At 32.7% G+C, this 20,868-nt stretch overlaps 1 protein-coding gene and 1 long non-coding RNA gene across 2 annotated transcripts; both read right to left on the bottom strand.

Annotated features, from left to right (window-relative positions):
• Positions 1–243: 243 nt before the first annotated feature.
• Positions 244–1,978, bottom strand: LOC117151165. The gene is made up of 2 exons (XR_004460875.1): positions 1,564–1,978; positions 244–1,333 (listed from the first exon to the last, which is right to left on the bottom strand). It is a non-coding gene; the product is annotated as an uncharacterized LOC117151165 (long non-coding RNA).
• Positions 1,979–2,738: 760 nt separating this feature from the next.
• LOC100748203 (sodium/potassium-transporting ATPase subunit beta-2) lies at positions 2,739–15,486 on the bottom strand. The gene is made up of 5 exons (XM_003486078.4): positions 15,020–15,486; positions 10,006–10,266; positions 9,209–9,390; positions 8,792–9,065; positions 2,739–8,717 (listed from the first exon to the last, which is right to left on the bottom strand). Exons 1-5 carry the CDS (start codon positions 15,144–15,146, stop codon positions 8,614–8,616), a joined length of 948 nt encoding a protein of 315 aa, XP_003486126.1. The 5' UTR covers positions 15,147–15,486; the 3' UTR covers positions 2,739–8,613.
• Between the last annotated feature and the right edge of the window lie 5,382 nt (positions 15,487–20,868).

Here is a 20,868-nt window from a genome sequence, read left to right on the forward strand (position 1 = left end):
AGTAAAAAAATATTTCGGAATATTTATCAATTCACATTACTTGATAGTAACTGATTAATTTTTGTTGTTACATTTTTAATTTTTCTATTTTTTTTTGAATATTATACTTTTATTTAAATATTTAAGTCAATATTATATTATACTCTTGCTAAATGTAAAAACTTTTTGTTACAAGCAACTAGTTAAAGAAATATGTTTTTTATTTACTTTAATGCGTCTTTTGAATTAAATATATTTGCAGCCTTTATTAAAATATGATCAGAAACGGCCATAATACTTAATGCTAATACACCTGTGTGACATAGTCATTGAGTAGCTATCGCAATAAAGAAGGCTGCGAAAACGATTTCCTCAACTTGATCGTCGTAAAACAAATTGGGGGCTAAGGTCAAACCTCGTGTGTGCGACCTTAGTGCCTGGTGGCAGCTCGTGTATGCGATTCACAGCACTTGTACTATTGGTAGTTACCTTCTCTCTCTTTTCGTCACTTGAGCCGCGCGCATGCACATAATGTGAGTCACACATGACGAGTAATCTGAATTAATCACATCCTGCCCACTGTGTCATTAATGTCATTGCCGTGTGTCGTCCGACTGAGAGAATCGGACAAAATAAACGAAAGAATCGCCTTAAATATCTAATCCTTCTATCAATGAATTCATTTTAAAAACAGACGCATCTGACATGGCACCTACAAACCAAACTTGCCGACTTATTGATTACTGGTAATTAATAATTCGAAGTGTTTTACAAAATCCATGCGTATGTATAACGTAATATGTAACTATGTATACGCAAGTTTGCAGATATAAAAGCAATAATAATAATAATAATTATTATTGTCCTTTCGCGTTATTTTACTTTGTTACTTTTAACAGAGATATGACTTGAATTTGACAACTTGAAATTGATTTAAGAACAATCACTTTTTTACTTTATATTTAGAACCTATTATTGCATAAACTTGTTATTTCCATGTTATTTGCGACATTACCGACTTCGCATAGAATACGATTGCAGCGCTACTGGCGGTTGGAATTGAAATTAAATTTCAATTTATAAATATCGATTTTTGAATAAATTTAAATCATTGACAGACTGTAGAATAAACTCAACACGCAATTCTTTTTTATATCCTATCATTGACTAAGTACAGAATAAACATGGTAGACAGCAATGTGTTGTAGAAATTCAAGAATACTTGTAAGATAAAATTAGATAAATATGCCCCAGGCGAACATATTAACAACACATACGAACTTCACATAGCTTTGAAACGTGTCTGAACGTGTAGTTCAACTCTTTCACAGAAATAACAAAAGTTGTTTCATGACTGAAATGTAGCAAAATATAAAATCTATTTCAATTATTTGTATATGGTAAATATAATAAATATATATGTTAAAAAATATATAAATATATAATATAATAAATATAATAAAACTTGAATGAATTTATATTCTTAATAAACTATACAAATGTTCATAATTTAATCATATCACATATTAATTAAATGTCTGTTACACGTGAAAGAATAAGAAAACAATATAAAGGTATACGTACCTCTATCTCTGTTAAAATAAATAAACGTTAACAAACCTTTTGCATTAAAAATCTCTGAGTTGTCACAACGCCAATACATGACACTTTTTTCGAAGTCATCTGCGAACTCAATCAATCATTTGCAAACAAGCAAATTACAATCAAGCATTTAGAATTAATGTATAAAACTGAATTAATTGAGTCAAAATGAAGCAATAATCAAACTCAAATTTTGTTTGAAAAACTCATAACACAAGCCGTTGGTAACAGACAACCAGAGAAAATTTGAAATATTATAAAATTTCGCTAACGTAACAACATACTAAATAAGAACCTATTAGTTAACTAGCTAAACGAACCTGATAATAGTCGACTGATGACAAGTGGTAGAAACATTACATAGTCGAAATTGTTTACTTCAAAGGACAATACATCTTGACACCACGCTTTCCAAGCAGTGGTATTCACTGCGATATTTAGTGACATTCGCGCCAAAACTTTGTCTAGCAGATTCCTGATTGGTTGGAGAGAAATGACTTTTCATTCGTTTACAGTTTAAAACCGCGCGCCACAAATTGAATAGGGAGATAAACGTTTCACGATTAACAATTACAAAAACAGTTATTAACAATTTTCTTCGTATTAGGAACAAGAAATAATTATATGTAGCAATAAATCGATTAAATCACACGGAATCATCACTTAATTCCGTAAGTATAATTAAATATAATTTAGATAAGGTATTCTAGGAAAATCGGTTTTATCTTGTTTTTTAGCAGTATCAAAAAGTACACATAGGTGTAATACTTAGTTTCTTTAATATGTCAAGACTGACATAATGAAATAAACAATATTGATATTTTCAAGTTCCTAAATTAATAACTGCTATTTAGATTTGAAACAAGATATTGCTGTATATATTAATTTAAATACCGTCATTTTTAGATACTATATTCTAAACCTATATATGTACAATAAGTAAATTATGTATGTAATAATTGTATGTAAAAATATTAAATAAAATAATTGAAAAAACCAAAACCGGTAATCTTTAAGAAAATTCGTATTATTTGTACAATAACTAGGTTAATTAGTTACTGCAATATTTTTATTATTAACAATATGATTATTTCCTTTGATCCATTTTATCGTAATTATGTTTAAAGAGTAATAATAAAATCAAAATATGAAAGGGCTTTTATACATTCTGTTTATTTTTCATAACACATTTCAAGCATAATGATATCAACAGCCATGCCATCTCGTCTTAAATTATTATTAAATATTCATGCTTAAAGATCTTGTCGCCGCGATTGAAGCGCTAGTTTCGAAATCAAAGGTGATATCACAACGATATGGGATAGAAAGTTCGTACACATGAAAAGTTCTCGAGAGACAAATTTCTTAGAATACATATTGTTTGAAACTTTGGAATTTTTTCATAGTAGTCTGGGTGTTAATCTCTTTCTCGATAATTGCCATTAGCAACCACTGTTGTTTGCGATCGTTCTGATCGCTTTAAAGCTTTCTGAAGTTTGAATTAATTTTTCTTCTTTTTCATTTACAACACAAAGTCAACGAAAGAATCAAAGTAATCTTAAGTTTGTTACTATATTCCTTTTGCTTGCGATCATCGGTTATTTTCAGATCGATAGCAAAAACAAATTGCATTCTATAGTAAATACCAATATTTCAAGGGTTCATAGCTTTGTGGATTATAAACCATCCGAGTTAAAACGATCGTTCAACATACTCGTTTCATCTCGTTCTATGATACTGACAGGTCTCTTGATAACTATATATTGGCGCAGATCATATTAGTATCAACGGTAATATTCTTAAACATCTAATAATCAATGTCGTCATAATGGATTTAAATACATAATTTTTCTTAATCGACAACAACAAATGTAGGTGTACGAAGACCCAAAGCAATATTCCAGAACGACAAAATTTATAATGATTTCGCACTATACTAAGTTCGAGTCTTCGTAGTCTACGGTAAAATCTTATTGATCGATACAGAAGAAATTCCTGCACCACAGCATAAGCGTTTATGGTGTTTTACATCTTCAGAATCATCTACTCCTTAAAGCAAGGAGTATTCGCTTCACTATTCTTTTACTTTATTTGTATTTTTGGTAACTATTTTCTTTTTTGATGTCGTAATATCACGTTCGGCTAACTTCTGTTGACGAACCTCTTCCCTATACATAAAAAGTCGCAAAGATGTGAAAAGTAGATGCAGTCATGGGTAATCGTATTATATTAACTACTGAAGAATATTAACGTGTTCACGCTAATTTCCTTTCCCGAGACATCAAGTCGCGATATCTTGTTTTAACGGCTGAAATTTATTTCAGCAAGATCAAAGCAGAAGTAGAGATTTCTTGGCTCCGCAGTCGTTCAACATTGCAAATGCTTGAACCTCGATATTTAACTATTTTAATTAAGCGTTAGCGCTAATAATAGGAAAATTCGAGTCGATTTTACAAAGCAATTGGTAATCGTTGAGTCAGAATCAGAGGGAAGTGGGGAACGTGAAGATAAATCTAACATTAAGAACCAACGACACGGTGTCCCGACACAGAAATTTGATGTCATGTTTTGTGATCATATATCTCATATATCACACATATTCGTTCGTTTTTTTATCGACTTCTCGACGAAATCCTAATGTAATTCTATATCGGTATTCCTCTCCATTTTTCTCACGTAATACACCCTTTTATATGCATCGATTTCAATTAATCTCGTGCCTAACTGAGCGGTTCCCAACGCATGTATATAACATAGATGAACCTTCAAATGTCTTGTAGATACATACACATATCAAATAATTTAACGAATAGTATTATAACCGGTATGCATGCATATATGCGTTATAATATACGAATCACACTTAGAATTAATTTCACTTATTCAGATTAATCGTCATAATTAGAATATTATTTTGTTATCGTTTTTTCCTCTGTTTTCCTTAGCGTTCACATTTCATACAATATCGCGAGTTCTGTCGAATTTTTACTAATGTGACCGGCTATTCAGGAATTACGTTAAAATCATCTTTAGTAATATTAACCTTATGTGTATTTATAATGTATATGTATATCATATAATTATCGTTACTTTAAATGTATATATAATTTTATAATATATACTCAATATATCTTTAAATGTATCTTAAAGCTTAAAATTCTGCCACTTTTTTCTTTTCATCAAAATTTTCATCTACTCTCATACGCATACGTCTCACGTACATAATTCGTCACATACTTAAAGCGCTAATTGTGTTAACGATTATCACACAGGAAACATGTTCCAAATAGAATCCGGAGAATAAACATAGCTTGCAGGATAGTGCAGGATTGTTCTCGTTGAAATTCCACCATTTGGTTTCGAGAAACGGGCGTTCGGTTACGGCAAGCTAAGAAACTTTAAGCATGATTACTAATAATCCCACCGAACCTTATTCATGGCTAGTAGTTTTCTTCGGTATCAAGCTTTTCCCGGCTCTCTTTCAACTCTCTTTTTTCTTGTTCACGCTTGCGTGAAACGTAATCTATATACTTTAACAACAGATGTTCATTATTAGAAACAGCTCATTCACAATGATGAATATACATATATAATCGTTCTCGATCAGTGCACTGGATACAAGTGTAATAATTCCTATTAGTACTTTATACCATCAACGCATAATTCATCATCGTTTTCATTATCATCGGTACCTTCGTCTTTTTTCCATTAGTACGTTCTCATTTTCATTCCATTTTCTTTTCCGCCTGCCTCATCCTTTCTTCCTTTTTTTTTTTTTCTTAAAAGTTAATAGTGTCGTCGACGATTAATCTATATTAAGTTTTTTCTCATATCTCAATATGGCTCCGGGCGAGGACTCAAAAATTAACGATAATAGTAATAATGGTAATAGTAATAATAATAATAATGATAATGATAATGATGAGAATAATAATAATTAATATTAATGACGATACTAATTATAATAATAATAATAATACTAATGTTAATTAATAATCGTACGTTACGTCGATTAATAAATAGCAATAAAATTATTGATCTTGTTTTTGGCAGCGCTCACATTCGAAGTCGCCGCCCGTTCGGATCGCTTCATCTATAGCCTTTGTACTATCTTTTCGTCCATATAATCAAGAGCGATCGATCCTTTTCTACGCTTTCATCGAGAATTTAATGAAGGAAATTTTCTTTTAATTCTATAGTACCGATCGCTTATGCTATCACGGTCGATTATTTTCATATAAATCGATAATTTCCAGTTAAAATAGGATTGCCATTTCGCCAATCCCAAAGAAAGATCATCGGTATGAGAATCGGTTAACTATAGCTTAATCGTTTTACGCAGTATACAACACGCAGGTAAAACAATGTAAAATGCAACGGAATCTAAAAATTTGTATATAATAGATAACAGATCACATAATGGCAGTATAACTTTGGTAGTGAATGTATAAGCGTTTGCAAACAATTAAAACGAGGGATAATGTTCCTCGTCGTTTGATTAAGATTAAATTCACGACGTAAGCACGTCCCGTCGTAATTCGAATAAGTATCATAAACCGTCAAGAATCCCAGATGCCAAGGGCGACGACCACCGCGCAAACGCTGTCCTTCGAAAAACGAACAAGCTCTCGGAACAACCAGCTTTGCTTCTAAATTTAAGCCATGAAGAATGGAGATCAGATGACAGACATTCGATTTCGTTTACATTAAGTACATACCATTATCGTTGGTTGCTATAAAGAAAAATAGAAAAATAGGAATATCAGATGTAAAATTGCAATTTACAAAGCAAAGGAAATATCGATACGATCAAGTATCGGTTGAAATACAAAAATCATCTTAGCGAGATGAAAAACGAGAGAAAGAAAAATAAACTCCTCGCAAAATGGTAAAATCATCACATAGGAGAATATAAATAGATAGAATATTAAGTAGCAAAGAAAATGAAGTACTATCGAAATAGAACACAATTCCTCTGATCTCCAGACTATAGGATACAACCTATCGACTATACGATTGCGTGGACTAGCACTAGATATTATCATGCGGTACAATATAATCATAAATACATATTCCATACGGTGTTGTACGATTATCACTAGGCTGATTAAACTTTCCCGTGCAAACAGCGCGCTGTTTCTCGACAAATCGAAATCCAACAAAATTTTGGTATCTTCCACTCTTATTTGCTTCGAATCTTGTATCTATGTACATTTATTAACGTTAATGGCGGTAACTGCCGAATTTGTTATTTTCGCTTTCCAAAGTTCTTTCACTTTTCGGAAGATTTGAGCAATTCGACTAAAATTCAGTTTTTCCTCTAAGTATACGAAAGAAAAAAGAACACACAACGAAACATATCGATTGCTTTCATTCAATAGTTTTGTATTAGCCTTTCGATAATGAAAGGTAATAACTATCATTATTATTTTTTCTCTTGATCGTTTGATTGATTTTATTTCTATTTTATTAATACTTTCCATTAATACTAATTAATAACTAAAATATTAATACTAATTACTACTTTACGTTACCACCATTAATTATATCCACTTTATACAACACAGCGTAATCTACCTCCGTACTGGCGGAACTTCAAATTAAAATCCAAGGATGACCTGTTTTTCATTAATTAAATTAGAAGTTTTATTTATAATTGCTTCACGCGCTCTTGCTAACAGTTCGCAATATTATTCCCTCGTTCGAAATAATAAAATAGAAATTTATTACAAAGCTAGTAAAAATTGGAGGATTTCCAATCAAAAGTTCCACCGCACGAAACCTTCGGTAACAATGCAATCGTTCTCACCAAGTCAATTAATTGGTTTCCTGCTGTTTCGTTTCGACGAGTTCGTTGACAAACTCGCATGAAACAGACTCTCTTCCCTTCGACTTGTCTCTATTAGCTTTTGTATATGCGTGTGCGCGTGCGCGCGTGTATATGAATTTCGATTATTTCAGACATCCCTCACCTTTCATCCCGAAACGACGGAACTTTCGATCGAGATTCGCCGAGAGCCGCGTCCGAGAGCTTCTTCGTGGAATTCGAAATCAAAAGTTCCACCGTGCCGGGTGCACCGTACCGACGGGCATAAAGACACTAACATTTTCTTGTTTTTCTGTTTAATACGTCTACGTGGCACGAACTAAGGGTATCAATTATCCTCGGTGTACCCTACACGTTAGCGAGTCTCGTTGACTAGGCGAATATCAATATAACTTCGAGAGAGAGAAAAAAGAGAAAAAAAAACATTACACGTGCGTCAAAGCCCGCAACGAGACCAAGAAATTAGCAGACGACGAAAAGCGAAAAATTCGCAAAAGGGGCAAAAAAGTAAGGGAAACCTCTTACGCGCTCCAACTGATATCCCGAACGATATTTAGATCACGATGGTACGACCACTCCTCTTCGCCCCCGATAAAAAGAAGTGATACCGCCGCGGTTTTTGTGCAGAATTTTTCCGCTAAACTGTTTTTTTTTTTTTGTGCATCCTGATACATACGCGCATATGCGTACGTATATATACATACATATACATATATAGATATATAGCTTGTACATAGCCAATTTCACTGGTCCGTTTTGTGATCCTATAATAAAATGCTTTTACCTTTGTGGAAGCGACGACGACGGAAACACGCGGCGTTTTATGAAAAATCTCTGTACGCTGAGTGAAACGAACACGTGTAACGGTGTTTTTGAAGAACGGTCCTTCATAATGAGAGTGAGTAGCGCGATTTGTGTGAAAAAACGACAGTAACTATTATCGCATGGTGTTGCAATGAAGAGAATCACGACGAAGATGAAGATGATGAGAAATGATCGGTGAATCTCTGAAAGATCTACGTTACAACGACGAGAAAATACGCGGCTAGAGCGGTATCGTCGGCAGAGAAAACCGGAGGGAAGAAGGAGTGGTCACGATGCGCCAGCGAGATTGATTAAAAAAGAAATTTCTTTTATTCTCCTTCCTCCTATATTTTCTTGGACGCAGTTGGTAGTGATCTTGCAAAAGGTGGCGAGTACGATGCTTAATCCACCATCAGTTCGAAATGTACCGAACCACGCCTCTCGAATCTGTCGTGAATGATATTGTGCGCCCAAGCTTTACATTCGATATTGATCAACACACCGTCTGAAAATTAACGGAATATTCAAAATCCTGTAAAGATTATAGGCATGTTATTGCGATTGGTAATGGTAACTCACATTTAGGCTTTTCGAAGAAGACAGCTACCAGGGGACTAAGGTATCCAGGGGTATTTGTGAACGGGAAATAGTATCCAGGAAAACCACGACGTGGAATATATTGAATGGCACCCATGTTCTCAACATCTGCGGGATTTTCACCGGAACATGACACCCACACGGTATCCAATCTGTTAGCGTGTTCCTCTTGCTTGATGTGTTCTTGAAGATCGGTTGGCATTGTGTTCGGCAGATTTTTCGTGTCGTTATAATATTCGGGTTTCCAGCCGAAAATCTAAAGCATTAGAATTATTAATATTTCTCCTAATAAAAATAACGCTTGCCAAATCTCTCGGATTTTTAATACTACATAATTTAATAAGAACAATTACTCTATATGTATAATAATATCGTAGTAACGTTTTTAATATCACGTACCTTGTTCAACTTGAGGAAAATGCAAGGAGCAGATTTGTTGTATCCATATTTGTGTTTCTTCGTACACTGTCCCCACGTGGTCATGTCTACGTCACAGACTTTGCCGGCTGCTGGTGGTTTGCCATAGTCGCACATCATCCTCTTCTGGGCACCATTTGTAGAGGTAGCAGGTTTTTGGTATTCTAAACAGATTCAAAATTAATTTTTTATTTAATTATCACGGAGACTCATTAATCCTAGGACACCCAAGGAGGTGAAGGAACACATCAAGATATCGATTTGAATTTTGTTTCTTATTTTGGTAAAATTTTTCTGAAAGTTATTTCTAATTTTGTATACCGTACCTAATTACGCGTTCTATATTTTACTCCCAAATACATATATGATTATATATTGTAGAATATAAAAAAACCGAAACTCTGATCCAAAGATTGTTCCCACCTTGACCGGATTTAACGGGTTCTTGACGTAATTGGCTCGTTAGGACAAAGACTGTTTTCTCGCTTATCGGTTAATATTAGCGTCGTAATAGATCTATGGAAATAGCATTACTGAACATCTATATCTAGTAAATATTTTATTAACGATGCAAGATAATGTAATGTTATTACTTCTGCTTTCAAATAATGAAGTACTCTAAGAAATACGTTATATTCAACTGCATAAATTTTAATTGATAGAGTTAATCTTAGCAGAATAATTATTTCAAATTTATGGGTACAAAATTTTTGTTTGGTATCTTGTGTTATGTAAAAAAAAAAAAAGAAATTAAGAACCAGAATTGAGAAATAGATTACCTTCGAGGAACTTATCCAATTCTCTGGTCCAATGTAAGAAATTGCCTTCGTCACTTGCTTTGTACCAAATTAAGGTACTTTCAACATTGCTTGAAGGAGGCATAGGCCTAAAACCAAGTCCGGGGTTGCTTCCGATCAAGGAATTGTCCAATTGCCATTTCGGTGCATTCGGGTCTAACGTCTGGTAGAAAACAGTTAACATCGCTCCGAAGAAACTAGCCAGTACCGCATAAAAAATAACGTAGAATAACAAGATTTTGGCTGCAATCGAAAAATAAGAGATTGTTAGTTTTTTGAAATTATGTACATATTCTCTAAATATCGATTATCTTCTAAATTACTCCATAATAATTTTACTTTATCTATTATCCGACCATTTAAATCATATACGGAAATCAGTATTCAGTATAGTGAATTGATCTTTCCTTTAAGATAAAAGCAGTATGTGCGCAAAAGATCTCCGTAGTCGATTGAAAAACAACTTGAAGTACGACGAAGTATAAGAACGTAGATCTCGGACACTTTAGTCAATTAAAGCAAGACAAATGTTTTATTGTAATAATTCCTTTTGTGGATACGCACAGCAACTGAACTCTACAACACTGAGACAATTATGATCCGAGATCTAATTGGCCTGAATTGGTATTGAGTAAGCAATGCTGCGAGTTTACAATAAGAATCATTGATGAATATCCATTTCAAGCAATTTATTTTCAAAGAATCATAACATATATCTATACTTGCATCGGATTGCAAACGTTGTAAAAAATTATTCGAAGAACTATATAGTAACCTTCTGTTAAATTACATTTAGTAAGTAAATTTATCGAGTATTTTGTCATTAAAGGGATATTAATACTATAATTAAATCTTACATCGATCCCATATATTTAATGTTTTCCTCTAGTCAATGTCCCTATTTTTGTAATAATCGGCAATTAAATTTAATTTAGTTAAATTTAATTTGTCCACAAGGTTAAACGAAGTTGTAGTTCCACTTGGCACTGCTCCAAATTTTAGTATAAAACCCAGTGAAGCATCCTGTTTCTATAATACAATATATTGATATCATTTTATTTATATTCATATTTCTCTTTTTAATGCCATATAATATATTTTCTTGATTACATCTTTATTTCTTTTTATACGGTGGAAACCAAACGTTTCTAACAATCCGTGCATTTTGCATTTACACGGTAGAATTTTATGCACAAAAATATGACATCTCACAGAAGAATTTTAATACTAACAACTAGAATTCCCTTACATAGTATAAGAAAACCAAAGTAGGTTATTGATCCCCCTAGTCATAGTTCTCTACGTTCTACCAATATTCGTATCGTAGAATTACGTATTATTACGTTAAACTGGTTGCTTTTATTTCGTCCTCATTTAAGAAAGACGTCCTCCGCTGATCATGTTAACGTTACGTACATATCTCCAGTAGTTTTATAAAAGATTATTAACAAACGATAAAGAAATTTTAAATTAGGAACTAAGATTTTCTTCAATACTGCAATAGTTTGTTTTTCATTCCTCCAGAACGCAATTCATTCGTTTAAAGACAATTTGCAAACGCGCTAAACAAATCTGGAAGATTTAAATAAGGAATAGGATTGACATAATATCTTCGACGCAAATCGGTTTCTTTCGATACAAATTTTACAAAGAAATCTTGTTCCCTGTGACAACTCTATTTCCTTGTTTCCGGGGTAGGTGTATCGATAGTAAATACTGTAAAGACTGACATTTTCTGTATAGAAATTCGAACGTAGGTGCAACAATATCAATGACCTACTTCATGAAAGAACCGTGATGGCTTCTAAGTTTGTAGCGCCGCCGCGTTCCGCATACGAAGTGATCGATATCTCAAAAAAACCGTGAAAATGTTACGTTACTACAGCAACCGCAATAGTGTGTCGTATTTGGACGAAAAGATAATATCGTTTGATCTACTTTTTATCCAGAAACCTACTTTCAAGAATGCATTTTGAATCTTATTCATCGGATATATGTACTATCCTGTTCTGTATTTCTTGAGACAAATTATAAAACGTTTAGAATTTTATACAAAATTATTATCATGCGATTTACTCGTACAATCCCACTTATTTAGAAGCCGGAATTTTCCGATACTTTCATCTATATTTATTAGATTAACACACCCCTAAATGAAATCAATGCAATCACTTAAATTCACAAGCTCGAAGAAGCACCTCATGTTGCAATGATGAATTCTAGATTCTACTGAAATATCATTTGTTATTAACGTGTTCAAGATACAATTGAAAACTGCATTCGTATTATTGCATAATGGTATAATATTCGTGTCATGTTTTTCACATTGTTGAGAAAGTACATAATTCGAAACACCATAAATAATGTAAATGTTAATCAAGAGTATTTGTTAATACGAAATAAAGTATTCAATCATTCGTAGGATACTCAAATATTCAAATATAATTAAATATTTGAAAAATATTATTTATGATCTTCTATACAGTTTGTATTCTATTTCCTTAGCTAGGAGATCGAATAACAAAGTTCATTAAAAGTTAAAATGAGACACAAGCGAACCGTATAAAATCAGAGCAAGCTATTCCTACAGAATGGTAAGAACGCTGGATTGTATTGATTTTGGTGGAAGTCGATCAACTTCAGGAGAAGAAGAGGGGACAAAAGACAGTGGAGCATAGAAAGAATATAGCTCGCAAAGGCGAATAGATAAGCTGCTTTAAGTATGCTAACACAATAACACAACGACCGGCCGAATTGCCTCGTTAATGCAAGAAAATGGCAAAATCAGTGAATGTCAAGAAGTTTACAAAAAAGATTTCCGAAATTTATGCGATATATATAACCAAATGATAATATCGAGTACGAATCACAATAATATTTGCTCGCCGTAACGAAGCTTCTTTAATCACGGAAAGATTTAAATAAACAATTCGATTTTTAAACCTAACTCCCACAACATACTTCAACGAGCAAATCCTATAATTTATTACTAACTTGGCTTGTTTCTTAAAAAAGGTGCACATACTTTAAAAAGATTATAACTTTGTGTATCGAATTGAAAATTATTAGTCGATTAAAGAAATTATTAAGAATTTATTATACATAGATAAATGTAAAAAATGTAAAAAATAAATATAAAAACTATGATCCAATGATCTGTGCAACAATTTTATTACAGATCGATTTTGTAATAGAAATTTTGAAGAAATATGCTAACGATAAGATGTATCGGAGTGAAACTAAAATAACTTTTATGTAGAATAATAATTCTTGTAAACAATAGAAGAAGTTTACTTATTTAAATGTTAGTTTGTCAGCTTGGACAAGAACATAAATATATTATACGTTGTATAAAATGGAATGATTACATTATATGACATTGTCTGACTATATCTATGACCATGACCAAATTTATTATGAGTGCTTTACAATTAGTAGTAATTACAATTCTACAGTGTACAATAAACCTAGTTTCCAAATAGAATCATTTTCTTCTTCTATCTATTAAATTTCGCTTATATCTAATGTTTGCAACCTTCTGTCGATTGTTTTGTAATTTTGCAAAAACAATTGTTTTAATTTTTTCGTCTTCTTTTTTTGCTAATTAAAAGATCAGTCATTGAATATATTATAGAATACCGAAATATTGGATCATCATCGACCAAATCTCGCAATTGTATTACATAACATGACAAACACGATACATGGAGAATTCGTTTGTTGCGTCGTCCGATAGTATCCCACGGAATTGTCATAATCGTAATTGCATCAAATATAATATTTTAGATTAACAGTATATTTATATAATTGAGTAATAAATTAAAGAAAATATAAAGAACAAATGTAAAGAATATAAATCTATAATATCTAAGTACCGTATTATACACTCTAGAGGTAGTTTTAGTATTTTTGTCCTCCCATCCCAAATCCCAAATCGGGATACAACATATTTTTCACTTAGAATTAACAAAGAAATAAATTTTTCTAACGTTAGGCTCAAAAATTAGGAACACTCTTTAACCCTATGCCTTTCCTCTTATACGTATTACATCATACATATTACAAAAGATAAAAGTAGGACGATGAAAATCGTGAGGTTGCCGCCCCTCCATACGTTACTTTTAAAGATCCAATTGAGAATCTTCTAATACACTAGAAGGATAATGTGGAAACGGTGAAAAAGCCAGCTTTGTCAGAACAGGATACGTTTTAGATAAAACAAGAAGTTTACAATTCGACATTTTCATTTAAATACCTGATTTCTGTCACATCAAAGTGTACGATTATTTTGACAGAATAGCAAAGAACGTTTCTTTCATGAAAGAAGTGAACAATCGTATTTCAAGTTATTTTATTCATGATAGAAATAAGTTCTTATAGTAGATTAAGTATAGCTTTGAAATATTTCACTGAGGAAAAGTAGAGGAAAGGAATGAATGTGCTAGTTTAATGATATCAACGTTATCAAAGAGAAATCGATTAAACTACGATCAGAACGGTTTTATTCGTTTGAATGCAGCACGAAAGTTCTTTCTAGATATATAACACCGTTACTGATCTGCAGTGCGCGTGTACATTGCGTCGCTTTACGTCAGGAACTATAGGGTTACGATTAAATGTCAATCGGGATATTCAAGTTCTGACCTTTGACGATACGTTTTAGGGAATTTTCCGGAATGATCTTTGACAATACTACAGACGAATTATCCGATGAACTCGACAAATAAATCTACGCATGAAATCTAGCATTACCATTACTATCCTTCGGTCGAGGGAAATCTTAATTTTATCTCGGGGGAGAGACTCGAAAACGCGATCGAAACGTATTTGTCAATAAGAATTACGTAATTTCCCAAAATTGTTTAAAAAGACAAGATGAAATTCGCGGCCTGACGCTGAATTCGATTTCAATTTGAGAGTGCAAACACGTTATAAATTTTTCGAAAAAATAGAAAGAATGAGAAAGAAATGAAATATGTTTGATATGAAAACTTACCCCAACTAGCGCCTGTGCGCCCCAGGAACTGTCCAGTCTCGGAGTTCCATAAAAAGACCCTAAAACCCTCCCATTTACCAAGCTTCGGTGGTGGAGTATAATACTGCTCGACTTTTTTACCCTCCATTCTGATCGGTTAAACGAAAAAATGGAGAGAACTGCCGCAGATCTCTCCCGCGAATCACCACGAACGAACAAGGAGGACGTGCGTGAATCCTTTTCTCGGCCGGCTCTGCTGCTCCTTCTGCTGATCTTGTTCTTCGTCTTCTGGTGGAACAGTGCCGCGATCGAACAGTTCCGCGGGCGAGGACGCAAAGGAAGGAAGGGTCGATTCGTGCCCTCGTCTGGAGCTACTGTTCTCGGGCGCTCTCGTCCGGCCAAGGGATGAATATTGAGCGATCGAACCCAGGCTGGCCCGAGCTTTTCAGGCCGTCCCCTCCTTCTCTCGTTCTCGTTTCGTCGACTCCCTTCCTCTCTTTCCCTCTCTGTTTCTCCAGCGGAGCGCGCTTTCTCACTGCCGCGGAAGCGCTACCCTTTACCACCGCGTCGACGAAATCGCGCAGTCGCGTCAATACGCACCCCCTAGCCTCCTCTCTTAACTATATCACGGCCAGGTGGCAGTACTGGCAATGGTCACGGGCTCGTTTGATCCTTCTCGCTCCGACTCGCCTTTTTATTGCCCGTTCTCTCGTTCGTCGATTCAATCGACCCCGCTGCGTGACACGGCGACTCCTCGCGCCACGGAGCTTATGCGATCCCTACAATAGATACCGGAGAAAATGATTCTCTCTTCTCTCTCGAGGTCCATCTACTTCGATCTTCTTTTTCTACTTCGACCCTTCGAACACGTTCCGACAGATAGATGGACATGGAATAGCTCGGTTAGTCAGACGAGAGTATTCTGCAAAAAGGGATACGTGCAGATATGTAGGATAAAACAGAATTAAAAACAGAGTTAGAAGTATAGGAATAAATATGATGAGGGAAAAATAGATGGGATGTTTCGGTATGCGTCTGATTACGATGGAATGCCACGAGAGAATGACCAGACATTAAAGTATTTTGTACAGCTTCCTGTCGTCCTTATCTCGTTCATGGCATAATCGTTCAACTACCGTTTTATACGCGTCCCTGATGCAATATAGGCATTCTTCTGTATTTAATATCTCCGATTACATTGTCAGACTTCTCAAACGTGATTATCGTTTCTTCATCACGCCCTTGCAACTTCGATTCGATCACATGCCGAAATAGTAGTTAAAGTCAAGGATATCTGACATCGTTCTACAACACGCGGATTATGTATCTGCGGGGAACATACATACGTATAATGGAATTATGTATTCATTATTCGAACAAAACATTTTTCCAGTATCGTTTATTCAATTAATTCATATCACAACATATGCAGGATCTTGTGTAATAATTTAACGAACTTCTCCGGATGCGCCACACCACATCCGTGTAGATGTCGATAACGCGTAATGGATACAAGCATATTAAGTATTATTATAACTGAAACAAATCATTTATTACGATATATATTATATATATATATATATATGAAATCATTCGTTACGATATGCTTATAATAAAACCTTAACACAAACATATTGCACGAATTACATTCAATATAAGATATACGTCCCTAGATAAAATTGATCTAATTTTTTCTGTTATTATCGTTTGTAGTGCCTCATTTAATCCATTTACATAGTTTTACAAAAGTTTGTCCTAATATGGAAAAATCAAGGATATGAAAACATAATAGTAAAAATGTCTACGTAACGCAAAATAAATAAAAATCTATTTTATGTAGAACTATAATGCGGTATCTATACCGCTTAGTTTACCATACATGCACATTCTTACATAACGGAAGTCCTGTGGATCGATTGTACTGGAAATGTCGAATTTAACAAATTTCAGCAAAGAAATCCAACATACGTATGTACGTATATTCATACGAATTTTCTACCTTTTATCAATCGTAATTTAAATAGGTGGTCATAATATTTAAATAGAAAAGAACAAAATATGTTGTTAAAAGAACAAAATTGCTTATTATATTCGCTCTTCGATTGCACAAACACGGCAAGCTGTAAAAATAATGTTTTGCAATGAAACAAATGTAGGTTATCAAAACAACTTGAATCGTTAGTTATTTAATAATTATTATGCGGAATATTTTATTAGTTTTACTTTTAACGACATTAAAAAATACATTTAATTTATTTTTATTTACTTCAATTCATTTGTATTACAAATTACTATAATTTTTGTCTACAGCACACAATATGTAATTATCGTTATATATTACCCATCCGGCAAATGCAATGCATCGGATCACTTCGTTTAACTTTCTAAGAAAGATTTAGACCTTTTACAATTAGATTCTTTCTTTTTATTTCTTTTTTTTGTGGATTCGCTCCTGCTGTGTGAACATTATATAGAAGTCTCAAGAAATGTATGTATGTATATAAAAAAGCAACATTTTTATAAAGTTTACTTCAACGTATCTTTTAAAATAATAATCTTGGCGTATCTTGTACTATTCAATCGAATCTGAATTTAAACTATATTATACTTTATACAAACAAATTAAGCGGTGCATCTATAATTAAATGCTAGATTCTCATCACATTTTTCAGAATAGACTAAGAGTATACTTTAACCAGTTTCTCGATTTATTTACAAATGGCATTACGTCCTATCGTGTCTTATAATCGCATGTTAGTAAAGAAATCATGTGTATTAAACAATGTTACTGTTCAAAGAGTTACAAATTTGATAATAATTGTCGGTAATATCGCAAAGTAATCGTAACTGCTCTACAGAAGCGTGTCTATTTACACAGCTTTTCTTTGTACTATCGCATATAAATGAAAGTACAATTTCATAAGACGCTCGTATCCTAAACACAACGGCTAAAAGTGTAGACGGATTGGTTGGTAACGTTTTTTATTAAATATTTCATTACAGGAGGTTAAAATATTTATAATGCATTCAAATAACAGAATTTACAAATATATCTCAATATTTCCATATATGTATGTATATATATAATGTGTATATACACATCACATATTTGTATGTAAATCTTCTTTCCCCTATCACACTATATATCATACATACTTACGTATCATACATTCTTCCTCTTTCGCACCGATTCTTATGTACATGACGTAGAGCGGCACACACCCTCGTACAGATTTTTTTTCATTTTCAAATTTGTTGTTTTTTTGTGTGTTTTGACCCATTACACTTTTTATGGTACCACAATAACAGTATTACTTGTCGAAAAATTTGATCCTTTCACATCAGCGACCGACTACAAAAACCGAATGAGTTTCACTTTTGCACAGAATGCCTCCTAAATTTTTTTGTATTTTTCTATTTCTTTGTATTCTTCTTTAAATAATAATAATTACACTTATACATTAACCGTTAAGCAGCACGCTTTACCCCGCTTGATTCATTTTTTCACAATTTCCGTCTTTTTCTCGTTCCTATTTCTTTGAAATGGCAACTCTCATCCATAATGTATCGCGTTTTGTGTTTCACGCTATTTTTCTATCCACTTTTTTTTTTTTACTTTTTATATTTTATTTTCGTTCTCGTCCAAAGCACGTATTGTCTTCGTAAGTCTCGGTAGTCGGGCAAACTTTTCGAATCATCGATCACCTCATGCAAACATTATTGTATAACGAGCATCGGTCACAAAACGCAGCAAATGTACATACATCGTAATTGTAAGCGCTTTTTAAGTCACTATGCCGACGGTATCTTGATATATGTCTGCATATACACGTATATGTGGGTATTTCTGTTTGTACAATAGATGTACCTGTATGTGTATTTCGTTAGATTTTTTTTCATTTCTACCTCCTCTGTTAACTTTCTCTGTACAATCTTAACCGCTGCCCAATTACACCCCTGTATGTCCAAAAATATTTGACAAAAAAAAGATACACATGGCTCTAGTCTTTTTTTACATTCTTTTTTCACTTTTTATAATTCCACTTGAGTACAACCTATTTTATTCAATTAACATTAGAGATGTAAAGTGTCGAGAAAGTTTTTTTAAAATTTCATTACGATATGAAATATACGTGTTGCATTTTTTTTTTTAATATACCAGAAACGCAAGCTTTGAGACGTTTGAACTGCTTTTCATAATATAAGATGGCTAATTACTTGTACTTTATAATTTATTGTTACCATTAGTCTAATTTCATCAATCAACTCGTATAGGAAAGAGAAAAGATAATCATGAGTTCTAACTGAAGCGAAAAGAAACACACCTAGGAACAGTAGCTAGAAGTGCTAATAGAGATTAGTAACACAAACAGTTATTGCTGAAACTAAGAATTAAAGTATGAGATAATAATTATTATAGAAAACAACCAAAATTACGTATTAAAGATGTACAACAATATCCGAGTCAATGTTTTTGCCGTTTTTGTTTTTTTAACTTTTTTTTCCTTCGTTTTTCCCTTTTTTTTAAATATTTGTCTGCATTTCCTAAAAACAAAAGGAGTTCTCATTTGAAAAATGATCAAATCTTTCCAGAAAGTTTACATCTCTATTATTTATATATATATATATGTAGTAATATATATATATATATATATATATATATATACACATATATATATATTATATATAATATATACACATATATAATATATAATATATATACATATAATTTATCATTAATATAATTATTATAATTAATACTAATATTATCGTTTTATTGTAATTACTACTACTAATCTCTCACGCTCTTGCTCTACGGCTTCTGTTCAAGTGATATGATTCTTTGACTTTTTGATTCTTTTCCGTATAATACTGATTTGATCAAGAGCATTTGAACTTTTTTTCAAACTTGAACAACATAACGCACTTATTGCATCAAGCACAATTTTTTTAGTGGTTTCTTTCTGCCACTTATGTACATGTTTCATTAATTTAAATGCGTACTTAACGGTACTTGTTAAACAAAGGAGTCTTGATTCAAAGCAGACAGCCTCCTACAATGATATAGCTAATGAAACTAATTCCTTACCATTCCACGACGATGATTAATTATTATCAACAACAATATTCTTAAGAAAATTCAAATAAGAACAAAAATTAGGAGATACATATTTTCCATAAAATTTTCAATCGCTTCAACCGAACATATCAAACTGATGAAATACATTAAAATGAATGTAGTCGATGCAATGAAAACGACAATTCCTTGGTTACATTCTTTATAATAGAATTTTTTGTTAAATAACTACGTAATATATTATGTCATTAAATATGACATTATTGCTAAAACGATCCTTCTCTTTTATATATAATTGCAGATTAGCAACAAAATTACAGAACTCCCTTATTGCTGCTTACAACACTAATACTATACAATATTCACTTTTAAAAACATGTACTGTTGTTATGCTAAGAAGTATTGCTTAACAGTTAAGAGAAAAAATATCGCATTCATCTTATTGCCAATGACACATACATCTGAGATATACTAAAACATATTCCCTTGATTATCAATGTCAACAGTTAGTAAACAGCAATAAAGTGTTATATTTTAATAATTATAATACTATTGCTTCTGCTTCTAGCACGACTAATCGTGACTATAATACCATTTGGTCAACAATGAATTGTTATTATTTAGCAAGATGCAAACACATTCATTTGGACCTATATTTAAAAATAGTTCAATAATATATTTAATTTCGAAAACGAAATTTGTCCGCGAACGAAAATTTCAAATTTATGACTCAAATGATGACCTTATCAGAAAAATTCAATTGAGAGATTTACAATATTTTTGTTAAATATAT

This window comes from Bombus impatiens, unplaced genomic scaffold (genome assembly GCF_000188095.3).
Source record: "Bombus impatiens unplaced genomic scaffold, BIMP_2.2 scf_0099, whole genome shotgun sequence".
NCBI classification, from domain to species: domain Eukaryota; kingdom Metazoa; phylum Arthropoda; class Insecta; order Hymenoptera; family Apidae; genus Bombus; species Bombus impatiens.